This window comes from Acomys minous (genome assembly GCF_964271855.1).
Source record: "Acomys minous genome assembly, chromosome: 3".
NCBI lineage: Eukaryota > Metazoa > Chordata > Mammalia > Rodentia > Muridae > Acomys > Acomys minous.
In genome coordinates this window covers 9248997-9276733 of record NC_140485.1, presented here as the reverse complement: position 1 = coordinate 9276733, position 27737 = coordinate 9248997, and the positions used below count along the sequence as shown (strand labels likewise).

Below are 27737 nucleotides of genomic sequence, written 5' to 3'. Positions count from 1 at the left end.
ACAAGTGTCGCTCATCAAACAGTGAGGAAGCAAGCACACACAGCCAAAATCACAGAGAGCAGATGCTGTTTCTGTTAGGGCTTTCAATCAAGAATCGAAACCATATCAGATCCCTGGTTCGCTAAGTCTTAAATAAATGTATACAGCATGTGTCTGACAAAAAGAGGAGATGGGTAATTTTGAACATCATAATCTATTTTAGCTGCTTCCCTCTCTTAAAGTAAGATTTAATCTGAGTTGCTTAAATTGAGGCAAAGGGGATTTTGCTAATCATCTTAGAGTTCTTCCTTTTTCTAGACTATTTTCAATTAGGACTAGAAAATGATCTCAGGATATATTTTATTTTTATTTTAGCAAGGCAAATACGCTGGATGCAGTAAGTACTGCTGAAAAAAAAAGCCTCTCCCCACTACATCTCTCCCTCTTAGACTTCTGGGAACCACTGCAGACAGGAAGCTGCCTCTTTGTGGCCCAGGAGAAGAGTCCAAGTGTATTAAAGGGGGCTAGAGAGATGGCTCAGAGGTTAAGAGCGCTGCCTGTTCTTCCAAAGGTCCTGAGTTCAAGTACCAGCAAACATGTATAATGAGATCTGGTGCCTTCTTCTGGCCTGCTGGCTCACATGCAGGGAGAATGCTGTATAAATAACAATTAAACCTTAAAAAATAAAATGAAAGAGTAATCCAAGCACACACACATAGTTATGCAACCTATCATAGAATGCCTAGAAATGGAGGTGCAGGGAGCAGGTGAATAAAGAAAGCACTGCCAGTGAAGAATCAAATGCCAAGTGGGTTAAAGACATCAACATAAAACCAGAGGCACTAAATCAGTTAGGAGAAAAAGTGGGGAAGAGCCTTGAACTCATTGGCACAGGAGATAACTTCCTGAACAGAACACCAACAGCCCAGGATCTAAGGTCAAAAATTAATAAATGGGACCTCATGAGGCTGAGAAGCTTCTGAAAGGCAGAAGACAACTGTCAACAGAACAAAGTAACAGTCTACAGACTGGGAAAGATCTTCATCAACTATACATCTGACAAAAGGCTAAAATTCAAAATATATAAAGAACTCAAGAAATTAAAACCACCAAACCAAATAACCCAATTAAGAAATGGGGTTCAGAGCTAGATAGGGAATTCTCAACAGGGGAATATCTAATGGCTGAGAAACATTCAAAGAAATGCTCAACATCCTTAGTCATTAGAGAAATACAAATCAAAACAGCTCTGAGATTCCATCTTACACCCATCAGAATGGCTAAGATCAAAAACTCAAGTGACACCACATACTGGCAAGGATGTGGAGAAAGAGGAACACTCATTCATTGCTGGTGGGAATGCAAACTTGTACAATCACTTTGGAAATCAATCTAGAACTTTCTCAGAAAATTGGGAATAGGGCTTCCTCAAGACCCAGTTATTCCATTCCTTCGAATATACTCAAAAGATGCTTCACCACACAACAAGGACAAATACTCAGCCATGTTCATAGTAGCCTTATTCATAATAGTCAGGATCTGGAAACAACCTAGAATGTCCCTCAGTTGAAGAATGGATAAAGAAACTGCGGTAAATTTATACTATGGAATACTACTCAGCTATTAAAAACAAGGAAATCTTGAAATTTGCAGGTAAATGGATGGAACTAGAAACAATCATCCTGAGTGAGTTAACCCAGACCCAGAAAGATACACATGGTATAGACTCACAATTGGACATGGAGCCAACATGGATCTCCTCTGAGAGTGTTCACTCAGCAGGGGGTTGGGACAGATGCTGGGACTTCCTATTGGGACTCCAGATGAGAGAGGTATGGAAGAATGGGGAGACAGAAGGACCCAGAGGGTCCAGGAACACTACAAGAAGAGCATTAAGACTGGTGGATGTGGACCCAGGGGGCCCTGCACAAACTACTGTAACCAAGGACAATGAGTGTAGTAAACCTGGAACCCCTATCCAGATCTAGCAATGGACAGTGTATTCTCCACAGTTGTGTTGTAGAGTGGGGACTGACTCTGACATGAACTCTGGTGCCCCCTGTTTGATCACTTCCCCTTGGTGGGGAGGCCTGGTGGTGGCACTCAGAGGAAGGGTAAGCAGGCTACCCGCATGAGACCTGATGGGCTGTGATCATATGGTGGGAGAAGACGCTCCCTTCTGTCACAGGTGCAGGGGAGGGGAATAAGGTGAAAAAGAGAGGGAGGGGGGAATGAGAAGATACAATTGAGGGGATAACAATTGAGATATAATCTGAATAAATTATTAAATAAATTTTAAAAATTAAAAAAAATTGACAATGAGACAGGTTAGCTCCTGGCAACACCCAGCTTAACTCAAAGAAGATGAGCATCAAAGGACCTCCTTATGGAGATGGCTTCAAATGTGGCAAACCAGTCACTGGGCAAAATGTCCTCATTTCTGCCACAGACAGAATTCTGCCTAAAAATGGGCAAGCTTGGATGCAGGCAGAGTCGATGGCCAAACTCTGCCAAGACAGGGTAAGCAAGTCCTCAATAGTTCCTGCGCCCAAATATGTCTGTCAGATATATTGGGCCAGAAGGCTGAAGATGATGCTCCAATGTTATAGAGAGTTTTGGGTGACTGTTCAGACAGTGAACTGTCTCTGTAATTTTTTTTTTCATTTTGGGAGCTGCTAACCTGCATTTCCTATTTACCTAGGTAATTAATTTTATTCCTTCACAAATCTCTGATGGGGTTGAAGACCAGATAGCTTAGTTTTACAATTAAGCTTAGTTGTTTAGGGGTTAAGATGTTTCTAGGTCTAGATAGATATTTTTAGATTAATAGAGATGAGATAAGATATATAATTATTTTTATTCAAAGTTTTAGACTCACCAAGATAGGAAAGATGCTTTCTTCAAGGTTGTAGCATTTGTATATTTCCTGATTTTTGTGTGGTTCTTCTTGCTGTATGTAGGTAATTGTACATATGTGTAATAATATAAATGTATACATAAAAAAGAAAAGCATTAAAAAAACCAACCAAACAAAAAAGAGCATAACCATAGCATCCAAGAAGTCTGGGATATGATCAAGCGACTAAATCTAAGAATCTGTAAGATAGAAGAAGAGATTGGGGGAAATAAAGGCAGGAAGAACTTATCTAACTTCCTATATGTTATTTGTACTTTTTATTTATCCCCCTTTATGTGACTATTCATATATTGCTGGATAACATTAATGTGTTTGAAAGCCACACCCTTTTTTAGTTTCTTCCAGGGTGCTCTATAATGTATAAGGTTGTACAATGTGACACGTAAAAGTGCTGTAAGTGTGTGTGTGTGTGTGTGAGTGTGAGTGTGTGTGTGTGTGTGTATGTGTGTGTGCACGTGTGTATCATGAAAACTAGAAAGGAGACCAGGATACTGAAGGAAGAGATCTTAAGAGTCAGTGAGAATGTAATATAATAATAATGGCATGAAGGTAGAACTAGGCAATATTTGGTGGAATAATGAAAGGGACCAGCAAGGAGGATCTACGAGAGATAGACATAGTCAATGGGAATGTGTTAGAAAAAAACTATAATGAAACATATGTGTGACAATTATGCTCTGTACCCTAACTTAAAATATAAATTTTTATTAATTCATTCATATTACATCTCAATTGTTATCCCATCCCTTGTATCCTCCCATTGCTCCCTTCCTCTCATTTTCCCCTTACTCCCCTCTTCTATGACTGTGACTGAGGGGGACTTCCTCCCCCTGTATATGCTCATAGGGTATCAAGTCTCTTCTTGGTAGCCTGCTATCCTTCCTCTGAGTGCCACCAGGCCTCCCCATCAAGGGGACATGGTCAAATATGGGACACATGAGTTCATGTGAAAGTCAGACCCCAGTCTCTACTCAACTGTGAAGAATGTCCTGACCATTGGGTAGATTTTGGTAGGGGTTCAATGTTTACTGCATGTATTGTCCTCGGCTGGTGCCATAGTTTGAGCAGAACCTCTGGGCCCAGATCTGCCCATCATAATGTTCTTCTTGTACGTTTCTAGGACCCTCTGGATCCTTCTATTTCCCCATTCTTCCATACTTTTTTCACTTAGAGTCCCAATAGGATGTCCTCACCTCTATCCCACTTTCCTGATAAGTGAAGATTTTCATGGGCCATGCCCCTCGGGCTAGTGTCCACATGTAAGTGAGTATATACCATTTGACTCTTTCTGCTTCTGGGTTAGCTCACTCATTATGATCATTTCTAGTTCAATCCATTTGTCAACAAATTTTGGGAATTCCTTGTTTTTAATAGCTGAGTAGTATTCCATAGTGTAAATGTACCACAGTTTCTTTATCCATTCTTCTACTGAGGGACACTTAGGCTGTTTCCATGTTCTGGCTATTATGAATAAGGCTGCTATGAACATGGTTGAGCATATGTCCTTGTTGTGTGCTGGAGTGTCTTCTGGGTATATTTCAAGGAGTAGAATAGCTGGGTCTTGAGGAAGCTCTATTCCCAGTTTTCTGAGATAGCACCAGATAGATTCCCAAAGTGGTTGTACAAGTTTGCATTCCCACCAGCAATGAAGGAGTGTTCCGCTCTCTCCACATCCTCACCAGCATATGGTGTTGCTTGAATTTTTGATCTTAGCTATTCTGATGGGTGTAAGATGGAATCTCAGAGTTGTTTTGATTTGCATTTCTCTGATGACTAAAGACATTGAGCAATTCTTTAAGTGTTTTCAGCCATTCGATATTCCTCTGTTAAGAATTCTTTGTTTAATTCTGAGCCCCATTTCTCAATTGGGTTATTTGGTTTTGTGGTGTTTAATTTCTTGAGTTCTTTATATATTTTGGATATTAGACCTTTGTCAGATGAAGGGTTGGTGAAGATCTTTTCCCAGTCTGTAGACTGTCACTTGTTCTGCTGACAGTGTCTTCTGCCTTCAGAAACTTTTCAGCCTTATGAGGTCCCATTTATTAATTGTTGACCTTAAGGCCTGGGATGTTGGTGTTCTGTTCAGGAAGTTGTTTCCTGTGCCTATGTGTTCAAGGCTCTTCCCCACATTTTCTTCTAATCGATTTAGTGTCTCTAGTTTTATGTTAAGGTCTTTATCCACTTGGACTTGAGTTTTGTGCATGATGATAAATATGGGTCTAATTGCATTTTTTCTACATGTAGACATCCAGTTGGACCAGCACCATTTGTTGAAGATGCTATCCTTTTTCCATTGAATAGATTTGGCTTCTTTGTCAAAAGTCAAGTGACTATACATGTGTGGATTCATTTCTGGGTCTTTGATTTGATTCCACTGATCAACCAGCCTATTGCTGTGCCAGTACCACGCTGTTTTAATTACTGTTGTTCTATAGTACAGCTTGAGATCAGGAGTGGAGATTCCTCCTGAGGATCTTTTATTGTATAAGATTGTTTTTTGCTATTCTGGGTTTTTGTTATTCCATATGAAGGTGAGAATTGATCTTTCAATGTCTTTAAAAAATTGTGTAGGTATTTTGTTAAGGATTGCATTGAATCTGTAAATTGCTTTTGGTAAGATGGCCATTTACTGTGTTAATTCTCCTGATTTAGCATTTTCTTTAATGGTTGCTTCGAGTTCTACAATTGCATCTTCTAGTCCTGAGATTCGTTCCTCCATTTCTTGAATTCTGTTAGCTCCTAACTTAAAATTTAACAAAGACAATCATCCTTTTGGCAAAGTATTTGCTGCTTAATTTATTGTATATTTTTCTAATGTCTCAAAATACTAGGTTATAATATGTTCTTTGGGACACATGATGGAGTTTGAATTTTTTCTTTAAGTTTTATGGAATGTATACTATGAGGTAATAGATGACAGTAGACAAAATGTAGGCTGGATATAAAAATGATGGCTACCACAGAGTCCAAGTGATTGGCCTTGGTGGTTGGCAGTGCAGTAGTTGAATGGATTTGTATAGGATATATCATTATACAGAACTGGGGTTCTGGATATGATATAAAGAAGAAGACAGGACTTTAAGAGTTCCCTCCCCTAGCTGTGTGATAGACAGAGGAGCGTTAACTACCCCGGGAGCCAGTGGGGGAAGAACAGGCTCAGGGTTGAGGATAGTCAAGAGTTCAGCAACAAACAACAACTTTCAAATGCCGTTAGGACATCCTCCTAGTGAGCCTCATGTAGTTTGTGTGTGGGGTTGTGTTGACACATACAGTAGATGATGATAGGTTGGGAGAATTGTGGGTAGGTGGCTGCACAATTGCCCTTTAGATTGTGTGATCATCTGCTAGAACTGAAGGGCACGTCTATTGCAACTCTGAGAAGAAAGAGCTACAGTGAGTTTGACTAGCAAGATGTTAAGAGTTTACTGGCAAACACAGAAGGCCTACTTGAGGCTGGTGGTCCTGAAAGTAAAATGAGACTGGTTTTCTGATGTATTGCCAGCCATGTTCAACTACTCAGGTGGAGGAACAAAGTGCAGAGAAAACAGTGTGTCATCAGGACTGACATTTTACTGTGGGGTGTGAGGCAATCGTCAATGCCAAGAATGCTGCTTTGTTTAAGTATGAAGTTTAAAATAGCAAGGCTATGTTTTATATAATTTCATACATTTTGGAATGCTCTTTTATTTCCAAGCCAAAATCCATCACATTCTTTTTTCAAATTAAACTCAATCAACAACCTAAACTGTGATTACTCCAAATATAATACACTAACATGTTATGAAATTATGGCTGGAAAATATTCAACATTTTTGTTTTCATAATTAAATTATAGGTTTCTATAAAAGCACAGTTTTGTATACCGAGTAAGAGCACGGAAACTCATCACTTACAATGGGTTTGAATCTGAGCCACAGTGTTTCAGAGCCGTGTTTGTTGGCAATGCGCGGCATGATGGCATATGAAGTGCAACGTGGGCTTGTGCTGTGCTCAGAACCAAGTTGCACTGAGGTTTTGCAATGTGATGAGTGCAAGTTCTGCCAGAAACATTCCAGGTTCGTTACACGTTTCACTCTGAGTTAACGTGTGAGCATTGTGCGTTGAGAAATGTTTTATTATTGCCAAGCGTTTTACAGTGTCTACATTCAGTGATGGGACTTACAGTGTTTGAAATGTACTATTTTAAGAAGTTGTGTCTTTATCAGATCACACAACATAATTTGAAGTTTTCTCATTCAAAAAAAATCTGGAGAACAAAAGCTTTTTTTGTAAACTCCATGCTGAAATTTAGTTGAGAGAAAAACTTTATCTGACTTCCCATTAGGCTAGTCATATTCTTTATGAGGCAGTGTGAGTAAGAATGCTGTTCATGATGCCATATGTTTGAATACCTGGTCCTCAGATGGTGAAACTGTTTGGACAGGATTGGGAGATGCAGCTTCATTGGAGGAGGCGTCTCACTGGGTGCAAGCTTTGGGGTTCTAAAAGGCTCACATCATGCCCAGTGTTCTCTCTCTTGCCTCCTGGTTGCAAATAAAAATGTGAGCTCTCAGATGTTCCTGATGACATGCCCTTGCTCTGCTATCATGGACTCTAAACCTATGAAACCTAAACCAAAATAAATGCTTTATTTTATGTTTTCTTGGTCACAGTGTTTTGTCACAGCAATAGAAAAGTAACTAAGACAGTTTATTTATTCCCATTTATGTGAATATCTGTATTTCTAAATAATGAATGTGTTTGAAAACATTTTCTAATTTTCTAGGATGTTCTATAATATATAAGATAAATACTAGGTATCTATTCTAATTTCACATTCTACACCTTTCACATTTTATATTATTTCTATATGAATCTTGTATATGCATATATTTTTTCTTAATTTGTACAAAAAAGAACCCAAACTTTGCTTCAGAGTCTTCTAAAATATTTAACAGAAGGAAAACTTTCAAACTCAATATCTAAAGTTAGCATTACCCTATTATCAAAGCAAAAACAAGGACAGTACAAGGAAAGAAAACTACTGACCATCATAGCTGATGAAATTGTTACAAAAATATTCATGAATTACCAGCAAATTGAGTTCAGAAGTGTATTAAACAGATTAGATATTGTGGAGAAATGGGAGTTACTCTTGACATGCAAGGATAGCTTAATTTCCTTGAAAATTAACACATGTAATACATCACATTGAATATTCAATAATGTCCTATATGCAGAGAAAGTATTTGACAAAATCAATGGGTTTTTTTTATAATAAAAATTCAACAAATGAGGGATTAGAGGGAATTACCTCAACATATTAATGACCACATGTCAACACCTCTTATCTGACATCATACCTACTTGTGTAAGATTGGGAGCTTTTCTTGTCCGAGCAAGATCAAAGCAAAGGCATCCAATTTTAGCACCTGTGTTTGGCATAGCACTGGCAGTCCCACTCAGAGACATTAGACAGGACAAAGGCCATTCACATTGGAGAAGATGGAGTTAAGTTATCTGTCCACAGAAAACCTGATCAAATGTGTAGAAATCCTTAAAGATTCTTCACAAAACTACTAGACATTAAGAACACCCCACACTCCAGCCAGCTCTGCTGGATCAAGCCTGGATGCGGGCAGAGTCGACGGCCACACTCTGCCAAGACAGGGCAAGCAAGTCCTCAATAGTTCCTGCCTCAAAAATAAATGTCTGTCATATATATTGGGCCAGAAGGTTGAAGAAGATGCTCTAATGTTATAGAGAATTTTGGGTGACTGTTCAGGCAGCAAACTGTCTCTGTCATCTTCTCATTTTGGAAGCTGCTAACCTGCACTCCCTGTATACTCAGGTAATTAATTTTCTTTCTTCTCAAGTCTCTGATGGGGTTGAACACCGGATTGTTTAGATTTACAATTAAGCTTAGTTGTTTAGGGGTTAAGATGTTTTTAGGTCTAGATAGATGTTTTAAGTTGATAATGACGAGATATGATATTGATTTACATTCAGAATTTTAGATGCACCAAGATAAGAAAGATGTTTCTTCAAGGCTGCCAAATACAAATAGCCAAAACACTATGGATGTAACATTGATATAATTCTTGATTGTTTTGTGGTTCTTCTTGCTATAGGTAGTTAACTCTATATATGTGTAATAATATAAGTGTATATGTAAAAAATGTTTTTAAAATTCTATAGAAAGAAAAAAACAGATCTACAGCTACCAGACTTTTAAAGGAAATCTTAAGGAAAAAGCTTCATGACATTAGATAGTAAGACTATCTTGGATATGATCCTAAATTTATAGTCACTAGATATAAGCAGAGATAAGATGGACAATGGAAACAAAAAAGATATACATGCAACCAGGACACTATAGAAAGAGTGAAGGAGTGACCCATGAAATGGGAAAATTATTTTCAAATCAGATAAAAAGCTAATGGCTAGAATATATAAAAAAAAAACCTACTACAATAAATAACAAAAGTAACGACAAAAATTCTCACACATGACATGATTGAAAGTTGCACAAAAGACTTGGAAACACATTTCTTTAAAGCAGCGGGAAAGTGGTAAACACCCACGTGAAGATTAGCTCAGCATCACTGACATGCGTATGAACTTGATCAGCCACTAAATGAAAAATACTGTATGTTTCCACTTAAGTGACATACCTAGAGTACTTCATGCCATAGAAACAGCAGTTACAAGGTTAGTTGCCGGGGTCTCCACAGGGAAGACAATATGGAGAATTGTTACTTAACTGATAGAGTTTCTGGTTTACATAATAAAATGACTCCTGTAAGTTAGGCACACATTGAGTGAATGTAGTTAACAGCAGCTAATTGTTCACTTAGGAATGGTGACTCAGACAAATTCTTTATGAGGCATATATTGCTATAATCCAAAAGCAATCTGAAGTACAGTTATCCTTACAGGCATTGCAAAGTGTATTGTGGACACGCACCAATGAGAAAGTAAAAATGGGAGGAATGTGCACTCAGGTCAATGGTGAGCAAGAGGAAGGCTTTACGGTCCTTGTGAGGCTGGAACATTTATGAAACACCTTGGAATGATGCTCCAGAGATGTAGCAGATACAAAGTTAGATGTGCATCACCTTGTCCAGGACCAGAACAAATGAATTGTGGAAAATGACGCTCTAGAGCAGTGGTTCTCAACCTGTGGGTTGCGACCCCCTTTGGGGATCAAATGAAGCCTTTCACAGGGGTCGCCTAAGGCCATCTGAAAGCACAGATTTTACATTACAGTTCATAATAGTAGTAAAATTACAGTTGTGAAGTAGCAATGAAATAATTTTATGGTTGGGAGTCATTAGAACATGAAGGTCACGTATCACGGCATTAGAAAGGTTGAGAACCTCTGTTCTAGAGGGTCGCAGCAAGAGGTGGCCTGACTCCAGTTATAGGTGATACAAGATGGATGGCTTGAAAGAGACCAGATGTCCAGAGGGTGAAGACTCAATGCACTTCATGGCCAAGCCTTAGACAGATGGACGCACAGCTCATTAAAGGTGTGCACTTTCCTTGTATCTATCACGTGCAAAGGCTGGACCCGAAGAAGCTGAAAGAGATACTGCATTATACATCAGAAGCTCAAAGAAGCATTATCAATCAGAGGTCTTGCAAACTTAAAACAACATTTTGAGCCTTTTGAAAATTCTGGATTAGCGCTACTGTGGGGTATATAATAGGCCTTGTGTCTGGTGAATGAGCACAACCCGTGTTGTAATACTAAGACCTACATTTTTAATGGGCTAGACTGTTCTCGTTTTCAGATTGTGGGTGAGCATTTGAATAACCAATTACTGTACACAGAGATACTAAAGCAGAGTGACTAGTCCATGTGAAGGGGTCTTATAAAGCTTAAAATGTTGTGTGCCTGTGAGGACATGACTCCAAATTCAGACTCTGAATGCATCATAAATCACGATGTTGGAAATTTGCCTTTTAAAAAAGCGTAACCCCCAATGTTAATCTCACAATAAGAAGCTCCTGGCTTAGGTGTGGTGTGAAGGGAACTGCTCCACACTGAGGGCAATGCTGCCTCTTCCTCCCCTTTGCAGTGCTGTTGGTGGTGATTACTGTCACAGTGACCAGCCAATCAATCACTTGAACTGTTCTTTTAGCAAGCCTTAATGATCCCCTCATGCTGCGATCAAACCCCTAAGAGGTTCTTACCTCTGTGATCACAATTGTTAATTATTATTATCATTATCTTATTTGTATGTTGGAGACAAATTGCCATTGTTTAGCTCTGGTTGGCCTGAAACTTGCTGTGTAGACTAAATTGGTCTTGGACATGTGGTGATGCTCCTGCCACTGCCTACTGCATGCTGGGATCATATAGATGTGCTATCATGCCTGTGTTGGTTATCCTTTAATACGGAAAGCACTGAATCATTAACACAGGGCAGAGTGCCTTTAACCCAGTGGTTCTCAACCCGTGGATCGCAAACCCCTTGGGAGTTGAACAACCCGTTCAGAGGGGCTGTGTAAGACCATCTGCATATCAGATAGTTACGAAGAACAATTAAGAAGCAGCAACAAAAATAATGTTATGATTGAGGGTCACTACGACATGAGGAACTGAATTAAAGGGTTACAGCAAAGTAGTTGATTTTTGTGGGCCATAGTGTGTTAGAAAAGTCAGAAGGGGAAGGCCAGGGGAAGGGCAGCTTTCTTTCGGTGTTTGATGGTGTAAGTGGTCATTGCCATGAACAGATAGCCCAGAGCCTCCTGTTCTGCGATGGGTGTACAATGGGTTCACTTCACTGTCAAGGAGCTATGAAATACTGCAATAGTTTTGGGGGCTAGGTCTTTGGTCTTTGATCTCTTCACCTCTTAAGTCTACACTCCATCAGGTTGTTTTAAGGAAGTTTTAGAAAATGTAAACAAAAGACTGGGGAGAGATCCCGTCTACAGATGGGCTGACTCATCACATCCCTCCTTTATCTCTGATGCAGAGGATGTACTTCCAGTGTGTTGAGATCTCTTGCAGTACCTTTTTGTTTTCTTCCTAGCCTGGGCTATCCATGGAGAGTGGGATCCTAGCCTGCTAATATTAGGCATTGAGGTGACATTTATGGATCTGAGTTGCATCTATCATCTTGAGCAGTGACAGGATTCTCAAGGGGGATTCAAGTAATGCTATCAGGCAGAAACTGATTCATGTTGCAGATGCTGAGAACCCATAGGCAAGGATTATGGCCACGATGAAACTGATGTCCCCTTAATGTCTATCCAGCCACGAACAAATGAGGATTTAGTTGAAACTTCTACTTTTGCTGATAGTAATCCCATTACTAGTTATGGGATATGGTAGTTATGGCCATGGGAGAGATAGTAAATTTGGATGGGCTTAGGAAATGTTGCTGTGTAAACTGACGTGCTTAATTTGCATAGATACACCTCCACATTTTATCCCTTAAATGTTTATTCATTAATATAGTAAATATTTATTTGTGGAAGTAGTGGTGCATGCCTGCAACCCAAGCACCCAGGAGGCTGAGGTAGGAGGCTCTCAAGCTCCAGACCAGCCTTGGCTACATGGCAAGATTATAGATCAATAAAGCAGAACAGAAATGTTGAGTGTTAGTATATGTCAGGTACTATTCTAGTGGCTGGGCCTAACTGTAGTGACCACAGAGATAAAAATTTGCACTTTTATGGAATTTGTGACTGGCAACAAACAAATACTGTATGTTACGGAGGAAACTCCTAACAAGAAACTTACATCATGCGAAGAAATAGGAAAATGTGTGATGTCCAGGCACAGTGGTGCATGTCTGTAATCCACTTAAGAATTCTAGGCCAGACAGAGCTACATAGCAAGACCTCATCTCAATTAAAGAAACCAACAAGGGAAAGGAAGAAACAGGGAATAAAAGAAATGGACAGAAACACAGGATTTGGCACTTTAGAATGTAGTGATTTCCAACTTAGCTTCCAGAGAACTGCCCTCTGAAAAGATGGCATTTGAACAGCTACACAAAAGAGGTGCGGTGAGGGCACAGTTACGTGGATAGGTGGATACAAAGGCATTGTAATTAAGAAAAAAATAGTAATGTCTGGAGAGCTGCTGGCTCAGTGGTTAAGAGCATTTAGTGTTCCTGCAAAGGACCTTAGTTTGGCTCCCAGCATCCACATCAAGGAACCTATAAATCCCTGCAACTCTAGCTCCTGGGGGAATCTGATGCCTCCAGCCTTCACTGATATCGCTACTTATATGCACATGAATACACACAGACATCACATCTATACATAACTAACACTGATAAAAATAAATCTTTCTTTTTTTTAAAGAGAGAAAGGATAAAACATGCAAATGCCTGAAGTTTCTGAGGAAGGGTACAGAGCCCAGGATGTTTGAAATAGTGTTAGGGAGACAGTAATAAGTAGGTGGTGTAAGAGAAAAAAGCAGCGGTGTGGGAAACCTGAGCCCAATAATGATGCCATTGTAAGGACTTTGGTTTTTGCTCACTGCATGAGATGGTAAAATACATAAAAGGTTTCAAGTGCCAATGATTTACAGTAGTAGTGGGCGTGAGACTAGAACAAAGAACTAGATGCTCTCCTTCTAAGATGCTAGAGGACACTATGGGGTTCCTAGTGTCCCTTAAGCCACTCCGCGCTTTCTGTTTTAATGCTGAGGGCTGCAGGCCAAGCCAGAGCACAGGGGAAGCTCAGCCCACTGAACAGTCATCCCTGAAGGAAAGAGTCCTACAGACTGAGACTTGTTCAAATAAAAAATGAAACAACAGCTGATTATCTGTTTGAGAAGTTCTGCAACTCTGTCAGCAATCTCAACAATCCAACTTTTCTATTGAAAAAAGATACAATTTGGCAAAGTGTTTACCTGTGTGGTGACATTCATTTCTTTTTGTTGTTTATTATATCTTTCTGCTTCAGTATCTGCAATACACAAAACATTTCTATAAAATTTGAAGACATTGAAAACATTCATAAAATGCAGTTGCTAGTCTAAAAACTTCCTCAGAAAGTTATAACTTGCATTATAACACTTGAGAGTATTTTACAGGTTAGAGTTACTAATAAGGTCTTAAAATAATCCCTTCAATGATACTTTTTAAAGATTTAATGACAGAGGTAGTGTACTTCAATCAAGCATTGGGAAACTGAGCTAAGTTACAAGGGGTCTACAAATAACAGCATTGGTTACTGTAGTGAAAAGCACACTGAGCATTTGTTTGTTTATTTGTTTCAGTTTGTTGTAAGCCCAATAGCATGCTGTTTGTAAATTCCAGACACAGAGGGCTAGATGGCTGGCTAGAGGCTGCCTTTGTTTGAGGCAGTGAAGAAGGAGAGTCAAAAAGAATTTAAAAAAATGACTTTATCTCAAAGAGAAATAGAAAGAAAACTTTGGAAATCCACAAACATGGCATAAAGAGATGGGGGTAAAATACATAAAACACATGACTCAGACAAGCGAGGCAAGCACAGCTGCAGCCCTGCACTTCCTGTTAGCACCCAGAAACTGCTTCCATGGGGAAGCTATGGAAGCCGGAAGGAGGCCAGGCCTTTTGTCTCAGGACAAGCCAGGCTCCCAGGAGCATTAGCTCCAGATGAAGCAGGGATTGCACTGGTGGGTCGGCCAGTGGAAGGGAAAGATCCCGCTTTGTCACAACCGACCACTTAAAGGCTGCTGAGCATGGTCTTTTAAAAAAATATTACCTGCATATATTAATTATAAATAATGGTAGGTTTCATTATGATACTTTTGTACACATATATAAAGTATTATGAGCACATTCACACACATCTCTTAACCCTTTCTCATCCAGCGCCCAGTCCTACTGCTCAATCTTTTCTTCCTTCCCAACAAGTTTCCCTGCTAATGCACCACTGTCTTTCTTTCTCCCTCCTCCTCTCCCCTCTATCTGTCCCTTTGCCCTTTCCCCTCCCCCTCCCTCCTCCCCTCTCCTTCTTTCAGCTTGCTTCCTCCCTTCCCCCTTTCTTTATGATCCACTGAGTTTAATTAGTGTGTATAAAGGAGCATGGTTGATTAGGGAGTTATTTACAAGAGCTAAAACGGTGCTATGGCATTGAAGACAAAGCTCTTTCATTAACTGTATTTATATCATCACGGAGCTATGGCATCTCAAGCTCTCCCCACCCCACCCCCACCCCCTGGAATGGTGATGGATGGGCCCAGTCTGGTACTCATAATCTCAGCTTTTGAGAGCTCGACAAGAGATGGCTATTTTTCAACCTGATTACATCTGGAATTATCCTAAAACCATTTTTACTCCTGCAGCAGATTTATCTCTAATTAATTAAATCATTTGAAACTGGGAGACTACTTCTATTCCAGTGGTCGTCAATATATTTGTAGTGGGAAGATACACCTTTAATGTAGATGTTTTAAGGTGGGAGGAAGACACCCTTTAGTCTGGGCCACACCTTCTCCGGGCAGCCTATAGAAAGGATACAGGGAAGAAGGAAGCTTGCTCTATTTGCCTGCTTGCTCTCACTGGCAAGTCTATTTCTCCATTGGCGTTAAAGCCTATTTCTTTGCAGTTCTAGTATATGCTGAAGGCCAGCTGAGACTTTGATGGACTGAACAGCTACCTCCTGTTGGGAGTCAGCCATTGTTGGACTAGCTGGACCATAGCCTGTCAGCCACTCTAGTAAATCCCATGTAATTATATATAAACATTCTGTAAGTTCTGCTTTCTAGAGACTCTGACTAACTCATCATACTACAAGGCCATTCCACGCTCCTCACTACCTTAAGAGAGAAACTATTGTTAAAAACTAAGATATCCTGAAGACCTGAGACCACAGCTTCAGAGAGAGCAGGGACCCGGGAAAGGCACTCCTTAACATAGGAAGAGGCTGAACGTTAGTGGACTGAAGGACGGTGCCAATGGCACAAGGCTGACTGAGGATGGGAAGTGCATAGAGAAACGGTCCTCCTCTCAGTGGCTGGGATTAGATTAATTCAACTGAAAATAAACCAGGAGTTTATGTTCTAGATCCGCTTGTCTGTTCTGCATTGATATGGGTCCTGAGAACTTACAGCAATGATGCCTCAGGAAGTTGATTAACACGCAGGAGGCTTTGAAAAGAATGGAAGGAGTAGATCATCTGTCTCCAGTCCTGCTCCGGAGAATTCCCACACTGAATGCACTTTTAAAACACTTGCACCCCCCCACCCGTCTACCCTCCCCCCGCTCCCCCACCCCCACCCCGCTCCGCCACTTGCCTCCTACTAAAACATTATCTACCAGGCAGTGTAGTCTGGAGTCTCTCAGGAGAGTGAGAAATTTTTCTCAGCCCACAATATGCAAAGGTAAGCGTACCCAGAAGAGGCCCCTGATAAGTAGAGAGGGAAAATGGCTTCTGTGAGGACAGCTCAGGGGGACATCGGACGCTTGTGCAGACCCAGCAAGAGCAGAACCAAAAGGAAAGGCAGGAGCCCGCAGGCTGACCGAGCCTCTGCTCTATGAGTGGCCATCTTCAGTTGTCTGAGGGAACAGAAAGGAGGTGCCTCAACACCCCCTGTTCCCCCTTTTCCTTTCACTTTTCCCACCTCCATCACACATCTAGGAGGAATTTTAACTGTGCTCAATTAGTTTTATTTATATTTTTATTTATCATTCAGCTTCATACATTCATCTAATGTTGTTAAAGAATTTTTCATTTGGGGATTTTTTTTTCCTCTTAGTTTCTTTTTTTGCTCTCTGTCTTTCCTCTTTTTATCTACAGTTAGTAGTATTTTAACCATGTTGATTTAACATATTTTAAATACATTTTTACTCTCTCTGTGTGTGTGTGTGTGTGTGTGTGTGTGTGTGCATGTGCTCACATGTGCATGCCACAGTGTACATGTGGAGTCACAGGACAACTGTTAAGAATTCCCCCCTCTTTCTACCTTGTGAGTCCCAGGATGTTCAGACTCGAACCATCAGCCTTTATTCACTGAGCCATCTTGCCAGCCCAAGCTTTTTTCCCATTATGTATATTCATCGTACATGGAACTATGTCACATAGGAACATTTTAATACCAGTGGCTATTATACATTGAGTGTACCCCTTTTCTACACTCCCGACTTCCCTTCTCTCACCTTGACCCCCTCCTTTTGGTTGCTGTTGTTCCCTTAGACAACATTGCTTCTCCTTTCCTGTCATATATACATACACACATGATTTTGTGTATTTAAATCCAGGAACCACTGGATAAAGAAAATATATAATATTTGTCTCTCTAAGTCTGAATTAATTCACTTAATATGATGACCTTCAGTACATGCATTTCCCAGGAAACTATAGTCACTCTTCTTTATAGCTGAAAAAAAACCTTCATTGTACACACACACACACACACCACACATGCACACACACTACATACACACCACACATACACACACATACACACACACCACACAGACACACACCACATGCATACACACACACACACACAGACACACACACACACACACAGACACACACACACACACACAGACACACACACACACACACACACACACACACACACCACATGAAGATTGGCTCTTTGATATGAATACTGTGAATAGTGTTGGAGTAAAAAATGACTCTGGGACATGCTGGCTTGGCATCCATTGAGTAAATATCCAGTAATGGTAAATAGCTGGGTCATATGGAAAATTATTTTCAGTTTTTGTTTGTTTGTTTTAAAGAAATTGCCCTACCAACTTACACAGTGGATGCACTAGTTTATATTGCCCAGTAATGTATAATAGTTTGATTTTGTCCACATCCTTGATGTGTTTGTTTAATTGTGGCTGTTGTCTTGAGAGAGTACACTGCACTCTCTCTGTATCCCTGACTGACCTGGACCTCAGTAAGTAGTCCAGGCTAGCCAAGAACTCACAGAGGTCTGGCTGCCTTTGTTCCCTGCATGCTGGGATTAAAGCTGTGCCCCTCCATGGCCAGGTGTATTTGTTTCCTTAATGATTAAGATTCAGACCTGGGTGGGATGGAATCTCAGTTTGTAAAATTATATTCTGTGTGACATGTTTGCACATAATTATCTTTGATTCCCCCCTTCCTGCTTCTCTGCCCCATCTCCTTGTGCTTATACCGTTCTCCCCTTCAGCTTCATACCATACGTGTTCTATTACTCCTCCTCCCCACGCTCCTCCCTCAAAGTCTCCGCCCCTTTCCCTGTAAGCCCTTTTGTGCTTTCATTGCCTCTAGACACATTCATTCCTACATAAATACACATGTATAAAAACTAGAAGCCAGGATCTGCATATGAGAAAAATATGCAGCATGTCTATCTGTGCCTGGGCCAATTCACTTAGTATTTACATTTTCATACATTTCCTGAAATTTTCATTTTTCTTTATGGCTGAATAAAATTACATTGTGCATATATATATATACACACATATCACATTTTCATTATACGTTAATCTTCTGATGAGGATCTAAGCTCTTCCACTTCCTGGTTGTATATATGTAGAACAGCAAGAAACATGGACGTGCAAGGATCTCTAAGGTAGAATATAGCGTTCTTTCCTTATATCATAGAAGGCGTATAGCTGGGTCACATAGCAGTTCTATTTTTACTTTTTTGAGACCCCCCACTGACTTCCATAATGGCTGCAAACTGTGATCAAGAGCTCCCCACCCTTCCCTTCTTTGCCTGCATTTGTTGTTATTCTGCCTGAGCTGAGGTGGAATCTCAAAGTAGCTTAACTTATTTTTTTCTGGAAGCTAAGGATGATAATTAAGGATACTGAACATTTTCTTTCATATGATTCCCTGCCCAATTGTATTTTATCGTTGAGAAATGTCTGGACATTTGTTAGCCCAATTATTGATTGGATTGTTCTTAGATTTTTGCACTCTTTGTATATTCTGGATACTAATTCTCTGTTAGAGGTTCAGGGAGACAATTTTCTCAAATTCTGCAGGCTGTGTCTTCAACTTGTTTGCCCTGTATGTAGTGATAATTTTGGTTTCTTTACAAAACACAGAAATATCATAAGACTATGTCTTTGTTTTACTCCCAGGTGTGGGATATGGGGCTGCTTCAGATTGTCCGCAGCAACTGACTATGATTTACGTCACACTCTAGCAGAGGCATGGTTTTGCCAACTGCAGATAGTTGTTTCTGCAGTTGTGTGATGTTTAGAATTTTGGGGACTTTATATATGCTAGGGCCCCTGAGAGCCACGATGGGGTGTTGGTTGATTGTTGTTTTGTTGTTAATTTTTGTTGATTGTTGTTGGTCACAGTTTGTTAATTAGTTGTGTGCAAAGAAAAAAACAAGGAGGAGGAGAAATTAGATATCCTGACAGAGAAGATCCAGCTTACACCAAGGAACTTGACATCCCTAATCAGCAGGAAGTAGTCTAAGGGTAGTGTCGCTCCCTTGATGGCCTCTGGCTTTATTCAGGGATCTTTTTCCTTTCTCCTCTATCTTTATTTCCCTCACTTATCTAGTGTTAGGGGGTTGAAAGAGTGAAAGAAAAGGGGTGGAAGAAAGGAGAACCACAAGGTAGCAAAGGCTGATTACACTTGGGGTTTTTTTACTTCATGGGTCCCGGTTGCCTCTTGTCATGGCCTTCTTTGACTGACTAGAGTCTTCTCAGGAAACCCTTCCCGTCTACGGCCACGCCACCCTGAACACACCTGATCTTGGACGCTAAATGGGATTAGACATGGTGTGTGGTTAGGTGGAACATAGTCTTATGCCTCTTGAGCATTTTTCCCTGTAATGTTTTCAGAATTTTAGGTCTTACATTAAGGTCTCTCATCCGTTTGGAATAGACTTTAATAGAGTCTATTAAATAGGTATAAAGGTATAAATAGGTATAAAGATATTGGTTATTTCCCATTTGGTCCAATTTTGGCTGTAGGTTTCTCATGTATAAACTTTGTTATACTACTATACGTTCTTTCTATTCCTAGGCTTTTCAGGCCTTTTCAGGGCTTTTGTCATGAAGGGGTATTGGATTTTGCCAGAGGCCTTTTCAGTATCTAGTGAGATGATTATAAATGATATACTATATGCACTGATTTGCATGTATCGAATCATCCTGGCATCTACGGAATGAAGCCAACCTGATGATGATGAATGAGCCTTTTGACGTGTGCTTGGATTCTGTTTGTAGTATTTTGTTGACAATTTTTTTTATCTATTTTCATTAGGGAGATTTATTTATGTATTTTTTGTGTATCTTTATCTGGTTTTTGTATTAGGGTAATATTGGGTGTAAGAAGTTCAATCACTATAAATCTGTATATATGGAAAATATAGAGATTTTGTACATTTGGAAATTACAGATGTTTTTCTTTGCTGTTTACTTTTTGCTTGACTCTATTATTATCAGAGGTAATACAATAAATTATTTTTTTGTATTTCTTAATCCTTAGTTTATATTCTAAAATAGAAACTATTTTAGAGAAAGTTCCTTTTATAGATGTCTCTTAGGTCCATTTGATTGATGATGTAATTCAACCCAAAATTTTCTCTTTACTTATTTTTCATTAACAGGACCTATTTGTCATTGAAAATCAGGCATTTGTTTGTTGGTTTTCTTTTGTTTGTTTGTTTGGTATGTTTCTTTGAGACAGGTTTTCTCCTTGTAGCCCTGGCTATCATAGAACTAGCTCTGTAGACCTGGATGGCCTTGAACTCTGCCTTCCTCTGCCTCCTGAGTGCTGGGATTAAAGGCATATGACACCACCACCACCAGGTAAGAATCAGGTTTTTAAATCATCTGTTATTGAACTGAGTGGACAAATCCGTATCTTTCTATACAGTAGTGTAAGTTCATTAGGTGCATAAGATTTGGTGAGTCTATATTTAGAATTGTAATATCCTTTTAACAGGTTTTCCTTTCATCAGCAGCAAGCAATCTTGCCTGTTTTTTTCTGATTAATTATATTCAAAGTCCACTTTTTCAGTTATTAGAATAACAACACCTGTTTGTTTCCTAGTTCCATTTGGCTAGAATACTTTTTTTTTTACTCTTCATTCTAAGGTCGCATCTGTTTTTTGATGGTGAAGGGCATTTCTCGGAGGCAACATGTTTTTAAATGCACTATGCTAATCTGTTTCTTTTGATTAGGGAACCGAGGCCATATCTATATTTACTACTTAGAGTCATTTCTACTTATTATTTAAGTATATGTTATATTATTGTATATATATTATATTATATATACATACATATAAATATTTAGAATTATTAATGAAAGGTGTATACTAATTTGTTACTATAATTTTGTAGTGGTTCGTGGTTCTTATTCCTAATTTTCTTAGCTGATTCTAACACTACTGTTTTTTCCTGTATCCTTATGGATGTATTTATCCTTCTTTTCAGTCCAAAGGATTTTTTCCAAGAATATTTTATAGAGCTGGCTTGGCCATGAAGTCCTTTATATTGCTTTTTCATGGAAAGTTTTCCTTTCTTCTTCAACTGTGGCAGATATTTCTGGGGTATAGTAGTCAGGATTGGCACATTATTGTAAGCCCTTCAGCTGAGAAGGCTGTTATTGTAACACCCTGCTTTTTTTTTAAATGTGATATTTCTCTCAGCTTTCAACATACTTTTTGTTCTTTGCATTTAATGCTTTACCATTAAATGATATGAGCAAATTTATTTGATTCTGGAGTTCTCAGGTTGGTTCAGCATATACAAGTTGATAGGTTAAATGCCCGCATAAATAGGCATACGGGCAGAACTTACATGATTATCTCAAGTGATGAGGAAAAGGCTCTGACAAACTTCAACATCCGTTCATAATAAAGGGCACCATGGAGAGATAGAACATGTCTCAAAACAACAAAGCTATTGATAACAAGCTTATAGCCAACAAAATACTAAACTGACAGCGTTTTCTCTAAAATCTGGAACAAGACAAGGGTGGCAATTCTCTCCATTTTTATTCAAGATAGCCCTTAAGTTTTAGCTAGGGCAGTAAACCTGATGCTGGTCATATAGGCAGACACACACACCAGTGAGATAGAGGACCTAGAAATAAATACACACAGTTATACTCACCTAATTTCTGACAAAGGTATAAAAAGCATACATCTGAGATAGAGTGATGGCTTGGTTTATGTCAACTTGACAAAAGCTAAAGTCACTGAAGAGAAAAGAGCCTCAATTGGAAAATGCTTCAGTAAAACTGGGCTATAAGCAGTCCATAGTATATCTCCTCTTCCTCTTCCTCTTCCTCTTCCTCTTCCTCTTCCTCTTCCTCCTCCTCCTCCTCCTCCTCATTTTTCTTTTTCTTCTTCTTGGCTTTCTAAGACAAGGTTTCTCTGTGTAGCCTTGGCTGTCCTGGACTCACTTTGTAGACTAGGCTGGGCTTGAACTCACAGAGATCTGCCTACATCTGCCTCCCTAGGATATTTTCTTAATTAGTGATTGATGTGAGAGGACCCAGTTCACTGAGGGTGATGCCATCCCTGAGCTAGTAGTCCTGGGTTCTACAAGAAAGCAGGCTAAGTAAGCCATGAGGAGCAAACCAGTAAGCCACTCTCTTCAGTGGACCCTACATTAGTTCTTGCCTCCTGATTCCTGCCCTGCTTGAGTTCCTCTCCTGACTTCCTTTGATGATTAACAATGCCCTGAAAGTGTAAGACCTATAAACACTTTCCTCTCCAAGTTTCTTTGGTCTTACTCTTTCATTAAAACAATAGAAACCCTAAGACAGAGGATCATTGACACATAGTTCTGGAAAAATTGGATTTCTAGATATAAATGAATGAAATTTGATCCATATTTCATCTTGCACAAAATCAATTCCAAATGGATCAAATACCTTATGATAAGACATAAAACTTTGGAATTTCTAGAGGATTTCCTGAACAGCAACCTAACAGGAAGCATCACAAGAATTCTGGTCTACAAGTGTTCTAGGACAGCTAAGCTACTTAATGGGACTCTGTACATATTAAAAAAAAAGAAAAAAATCAGGAAAAAATCATATAACCTAAGTGTTTGATGGGATATATAAAGAATTTCAGAAATTAAACTAATAAAAATACACATACAGCCAATGAACAAATGTGCTAAAGATCTGAATAGACAATTCTCAAAAGAAAAAAAAATACAAATAGCCAACAAGTACTTGAAAACGTGTTCAGCATACTTAGCCAGAGAGATTAGTAATTTAGTGAACGTTTCCTTAAGGCTTTATCTTACTCCAGCCACAATGGCTAGCATCAAGAAAACAAATGACGAGAGATGCTAGCAAGGGAGTAGAGAAAGCAGGACCACATTGACGGCTGGTGGGATTGTAAACTGAGAGACTCTTAGAGAGATTCTTAACAAGCAAAACAAAACTGGTCATAGAGCTCTCTGTCTCTGTCTCTGTGTGTGCATGTGTGCGTACGTGTGTGTGTGTGTGTGTGTGTGTGTGTGTGTGTGTGCGTGCAGATGATGAAACTGGAATGAGAAACAAGAGAGAAAGAGGCTGAAGAAAGAGATGCAGTAAGAAAGCAGAAAGGGGACTAAGGAGGGAAGGAGAGGAAACCAACCAGAAGTGAGGAAGCAGTGACATTGCTTTACATACAAACCAAAAACACCAATAAAAATAACAAGTTACACAGCCATACAGCAAAGTAAGTACACACACTTGGAAAAATAAAATGCTGAGCGAACTCTATCATGCAGGTGCAAATTCTACAAAGGCAAGAAACTTGAATTAGGTTACTTAATAATAAAAATTTTTGCCAGAGAAACATTTAAGCTAGAAGCATTAACAGTGGGCAAGGGGACGTGACAAGTTAATTTTCCAATATATCATTATTTAAATGGATATATCCAAATGTCATATTAACTAACCCACTTACTCCTTAGTTAGATTTTAATTAAAATGTGTTTATATAAATAAGTGGCATCTAACAAAAAACCATGTAAACAATCTCTATCTTTATCTACATATTGCTTTGAAGACTGAGTCTTGCTGTTCAGTCCAAGCAAGACTCCACGCTCCTGCTTCCCTTATTCATTTTCCCTTGTGCTACAATGCTGCGTTTCTGCTGCCACACTGGTCTTTAATTTTCAGGTTCTTTTTTTGTTTTGTATTGTGGTACTTGGGATTGAACCAGCTACATCACCAGCCTTAAATTTTATGTTCTTAAAGGCTCATCAGTATGTCAGAAATGTACCAAAAGTAATATAATTAAGTGGCATGAGATAACCTGAGAAATGCAAGCTAGTATTAATTACACTAGGATATTAAATTTGAGAAAATAATTTTCAATGAGTTCTCTAATTAACTTTGACAAATCTGTTAGAGGAATATAAATCACATATAATGTGTCATAGTCACTAATATGTTCGTTTTTCTCATTGTACTTAAGATTTCTTAACTTCCAAATTTAGAAAAACAAGTCTTTGGAAACTAGACACAATATAATAAGCATGATCTGTCAGGTTTATTAGACTGTTAGGAATGGAAAAGTCCAATAACTGTGCTTTAATCTGATAGATTATAAAGCTGATCCTACATATCTGAACTTGTTGGCACAGGCTTGTGACCAATCTATTTGGGAGGCTGAAACAGAAACTGTAAATTTTAAGGCCAATCTGGGAAAATTAGTGATAACTTGCCTCACAATAAAAAGAAAAAATAAAATAGCTCAATGGTAGAACATTTGTCTAGCATGTATAAGACCCTAGATTCAATCCCCAGTACTAAAAACAAATATGAAAATGAAACTAAAACCAAAACCCCATGTTTTCTGAAGTGAAACATGCATACATGAATATGCTCACATTCTGGAGATATAAGAATATATTTTGGACTAATATAGGTGGCAATAATTTTTTTGGGGGGGTTGGTAGTCAAGTTTTTATGTTTACAAAAGCAATGAGACTTTAAAAGCAGATCATAAATTTTCTTATGCTATCTCTACGATTGCATTGAATGGCCTAATGTGTTTTATCCTTTCTGTTACTAATGAACTTTACATATTTTCCCCCCAATAGAAACCAATCTATTAAAATTAATTATTTTTTGATTGACACATAGTAATGTGTTTATAAGGTAAGATGTTATATTTTGATTCTAGTAGCAAATTGTGGTTATATGTTGTGTTTATTTCGTGAGATAAGACTATGTGGGAACTAGCGACCAGTTATTTGCTATTTAGCCCCTTGTCAAATTACACACTGTATTTTTCGAACGATAAGAAGCACTTCCCCCTCCCCCCAAAAAGTGAGGGGGAGATTAGGGTGTGTCTTATGGTCCTATTGATGTTTTTATTGATTTTCTTGTTTTACTGCTTTAAAAACTGGGTGCATCTTATGGTCAGGCGCATCTTAGACTCTACATAGTTTATAAAATTATGTATATTTGAATTGCTCCTTCGATTCAAGGAGTAATGTTGCAGGATATTTGATTCCGTTGTGAACCCTGAGATTGTGAACTGTAAAACCCTGTTTCTTGTTTGGTTGGTTCAGCCCTAACACACACCTTTAATCCAAGAACTTTCTGTTTATTGTAAACAGGTGATTATGGCGTGGCTTGGCCCTAGCATCACACCTTTAATCGTAGAGCTCTCTGTACACAGGATTTAATAAAGTTAACTCTAGGTCAAGAGGCAGAGCAAGAAACCAGCTGACAGGGATTAAGTAAATAGGAGGGACTTTGAGAGAAGGTGGTTTATGACAGCATGGAGAAGAAACGCTTTAGCTCTTTAGCACTTTTGCTTTTAGCTTTTGGTTTTTCCTTCTGGGAAGTGAGCTGTGTAGGAAGGTCAGCTGCGTGCTTTCTCTGCCTCTCTGAGCTAGCAAGTTTTCATCCCAGCATCTGGCTCCTGAGTCTTCATTGGGAAAAAAGAAAGATTTGGAATTTCCTTTCTTTATAACAACATAGTAAGATAAATAACTAGAGTAAAACTATTATGAATGAAAATTTCTCTATCCCAAGTTTGTGATTAATAGAAGCTGTGAACACTTTGCAAGTCAAGATGGCATTATTGTCCCCGCTTCTGCCTTTAACAAATGCTCATTTTGTGCCCTTTTTCATTAGTTTGCTACGACAATAAAGTGAGATAACCCATAAATTTTACACACTATTTTATATTTGGAGCATAATAGAGTTCAGCTTGATGATACCTAATTCTTTAAAGAATTTATGATGGGGGCTGTAGGGACAACACTGGCTGCTTTTGCAAAGGACCTCAGTTCAGTTCCCTGCCCCCACATGGCAGCTCACAAACATCTGTAGCTCCAGCTCCAGGAGATCTGGTGTTCTCTTGTAATCTCCACAGGTACTAGACATGCATATGGTGTACATACATAACATATATACATACAGACAAAATACTCATACACATAAAATAAGTCTACAGTAAGGAAAAAATAATACATGTAAATTAATAGTTTAAAAAGACTATGGATACAAAACCTTGTTACAGACCTAATAGTTTTAGGCATCAATGTTTTGCGTATTACTAGTTGTCCCTCAATGACTGCTTTTCTCTTCAGATTACTTAGTCTAATTATATTTGTGTATTAAAAATGATACACTGTGACTTGATATGATAGTAACAGTAAATGCCTAGTAATTTTTAAACTCCATTATTATAGCTAGAGAAAAATGCTAGAAAAAAACCATGTGATTTGCTAGATTCCCAATGTCATTTTCTTTAAAGTACATGGAATATAATTAGACCTAGTATGACAGAATGTGCAGACGCAGAAGACAAAGTACAAAGTGTCATGCGTGCTTGAGACAGAGGACAAAATTATGGATATTAAATGGAATAAAGTTTATATTATACACTGGGACAGAAAATCAAACTGTCAGTGGCAAGAGTAACATGAAAATTACAGGGCTAAAGTCAGTTATCAAAGGAAGGATAAGTGTAGCTAAGAGAATTAGTGGAGCGGGAGGAGGGGGAAGAGTGTGGCTGAGCGGATTAACTCTTCAGTAGCTTGAGAAAATAGGAGCAATCAGACATCATTTGCAGCAGAAGATGGACAATCAGAACACTTGACATTTGCTAAAATGAGGTTCAATTTTCCTCTCAAGCTCTTAGAGTCTCACCTAGGAAAATGAAATTTTGATTGGCTATTAGGGAAAACATTCTATTGCAAAGAATGCAACCTAGTACGCTTTCAGATTGATTGTTTCATACCAAGTGAGAAGCCATGGCGATTGCTAGATGCTGGTGGTGACTGTGTCATCCCTTCTTCTTGCACAAATGATGACATTGCCACAAATTCCAACACTTTGGGAAGAACACAGTCTGCCGGAGGCAGGAAGGAAATTCTTGAAGATTTACTTATATGGGACTTTTATCTTTAAAACTCTGTTGTAAAGATATATTTAGTGCAACACATAAGACATTAGATCAGCACCCTACCATAACATGGTTGTGAACTTTCAAAAGTTTGGTATAAAGTTAACCTTGGAAGGGAAGTAAACATCATTTACTTCTAGAATATCTAACTACAATTTATTATATGCCAGATTCTTTGATTTGTTTAGAGACAGGGTTTCTTTGTGTAGCCCTGGCTCTCCTGGAACTGGCTCTAGACCAGGCTGGCCTCAAACTCGCAGAGATTTACCCACCTTTGACTCCTGAGGGCTGGGATTAAAGGCGCATCACCACTGTCCGGCTTGTGCCAGATTCTTTGCGTACATATTTTATCTTCCATATGGATAGCAAGTCAATAAAAGGCTTAATAGGAAATACTTGTTTTCATAGGTTGCCATTAGGGAACTGATGCTAAGTGAGAGTAACCACCTTGTCCAAGGCCAGTGCCAGAGTAAGATCCCCACGCAAGTCTGACTTCAGACATTCCCTTCTTTCTATGCTGCTGTGGCTCCAAACCATCAAGGCGTCCATCCTAGACTG

General features: G+C 39.0%; 1 protein-coding gene across 3 annotated transcripts in view; it reads right to left on the bottom strand.

Annotated features, from left to right (window-relative positions):
- The window catches only part of SEL1L2 (SEL1L2 adaptor subunit of SYVN1 ubiquitin ligase), a 121584-nt gene that overhangs the window by 73596 nt on the left and 20251 nt on the right, over nt 1-27737 (bottom strand). For all 3 annotated transcript variants that reach the window (XR_014777771.1, XM_084774935.1, XM_084774936.1), the window contains exon 2: nt 13752-13807. Coding sequence is in view for 2 of the 3 variants with exons in the window: in XM_084774935.1 (XP_084631061.1) it covers nt 13752-13807 (56 nt within the window). In the remaining variant the exon portion in view is untranslated. The remainder of the gene's footprint in view (nt 1-13751; nt 13808-27737) is intronic.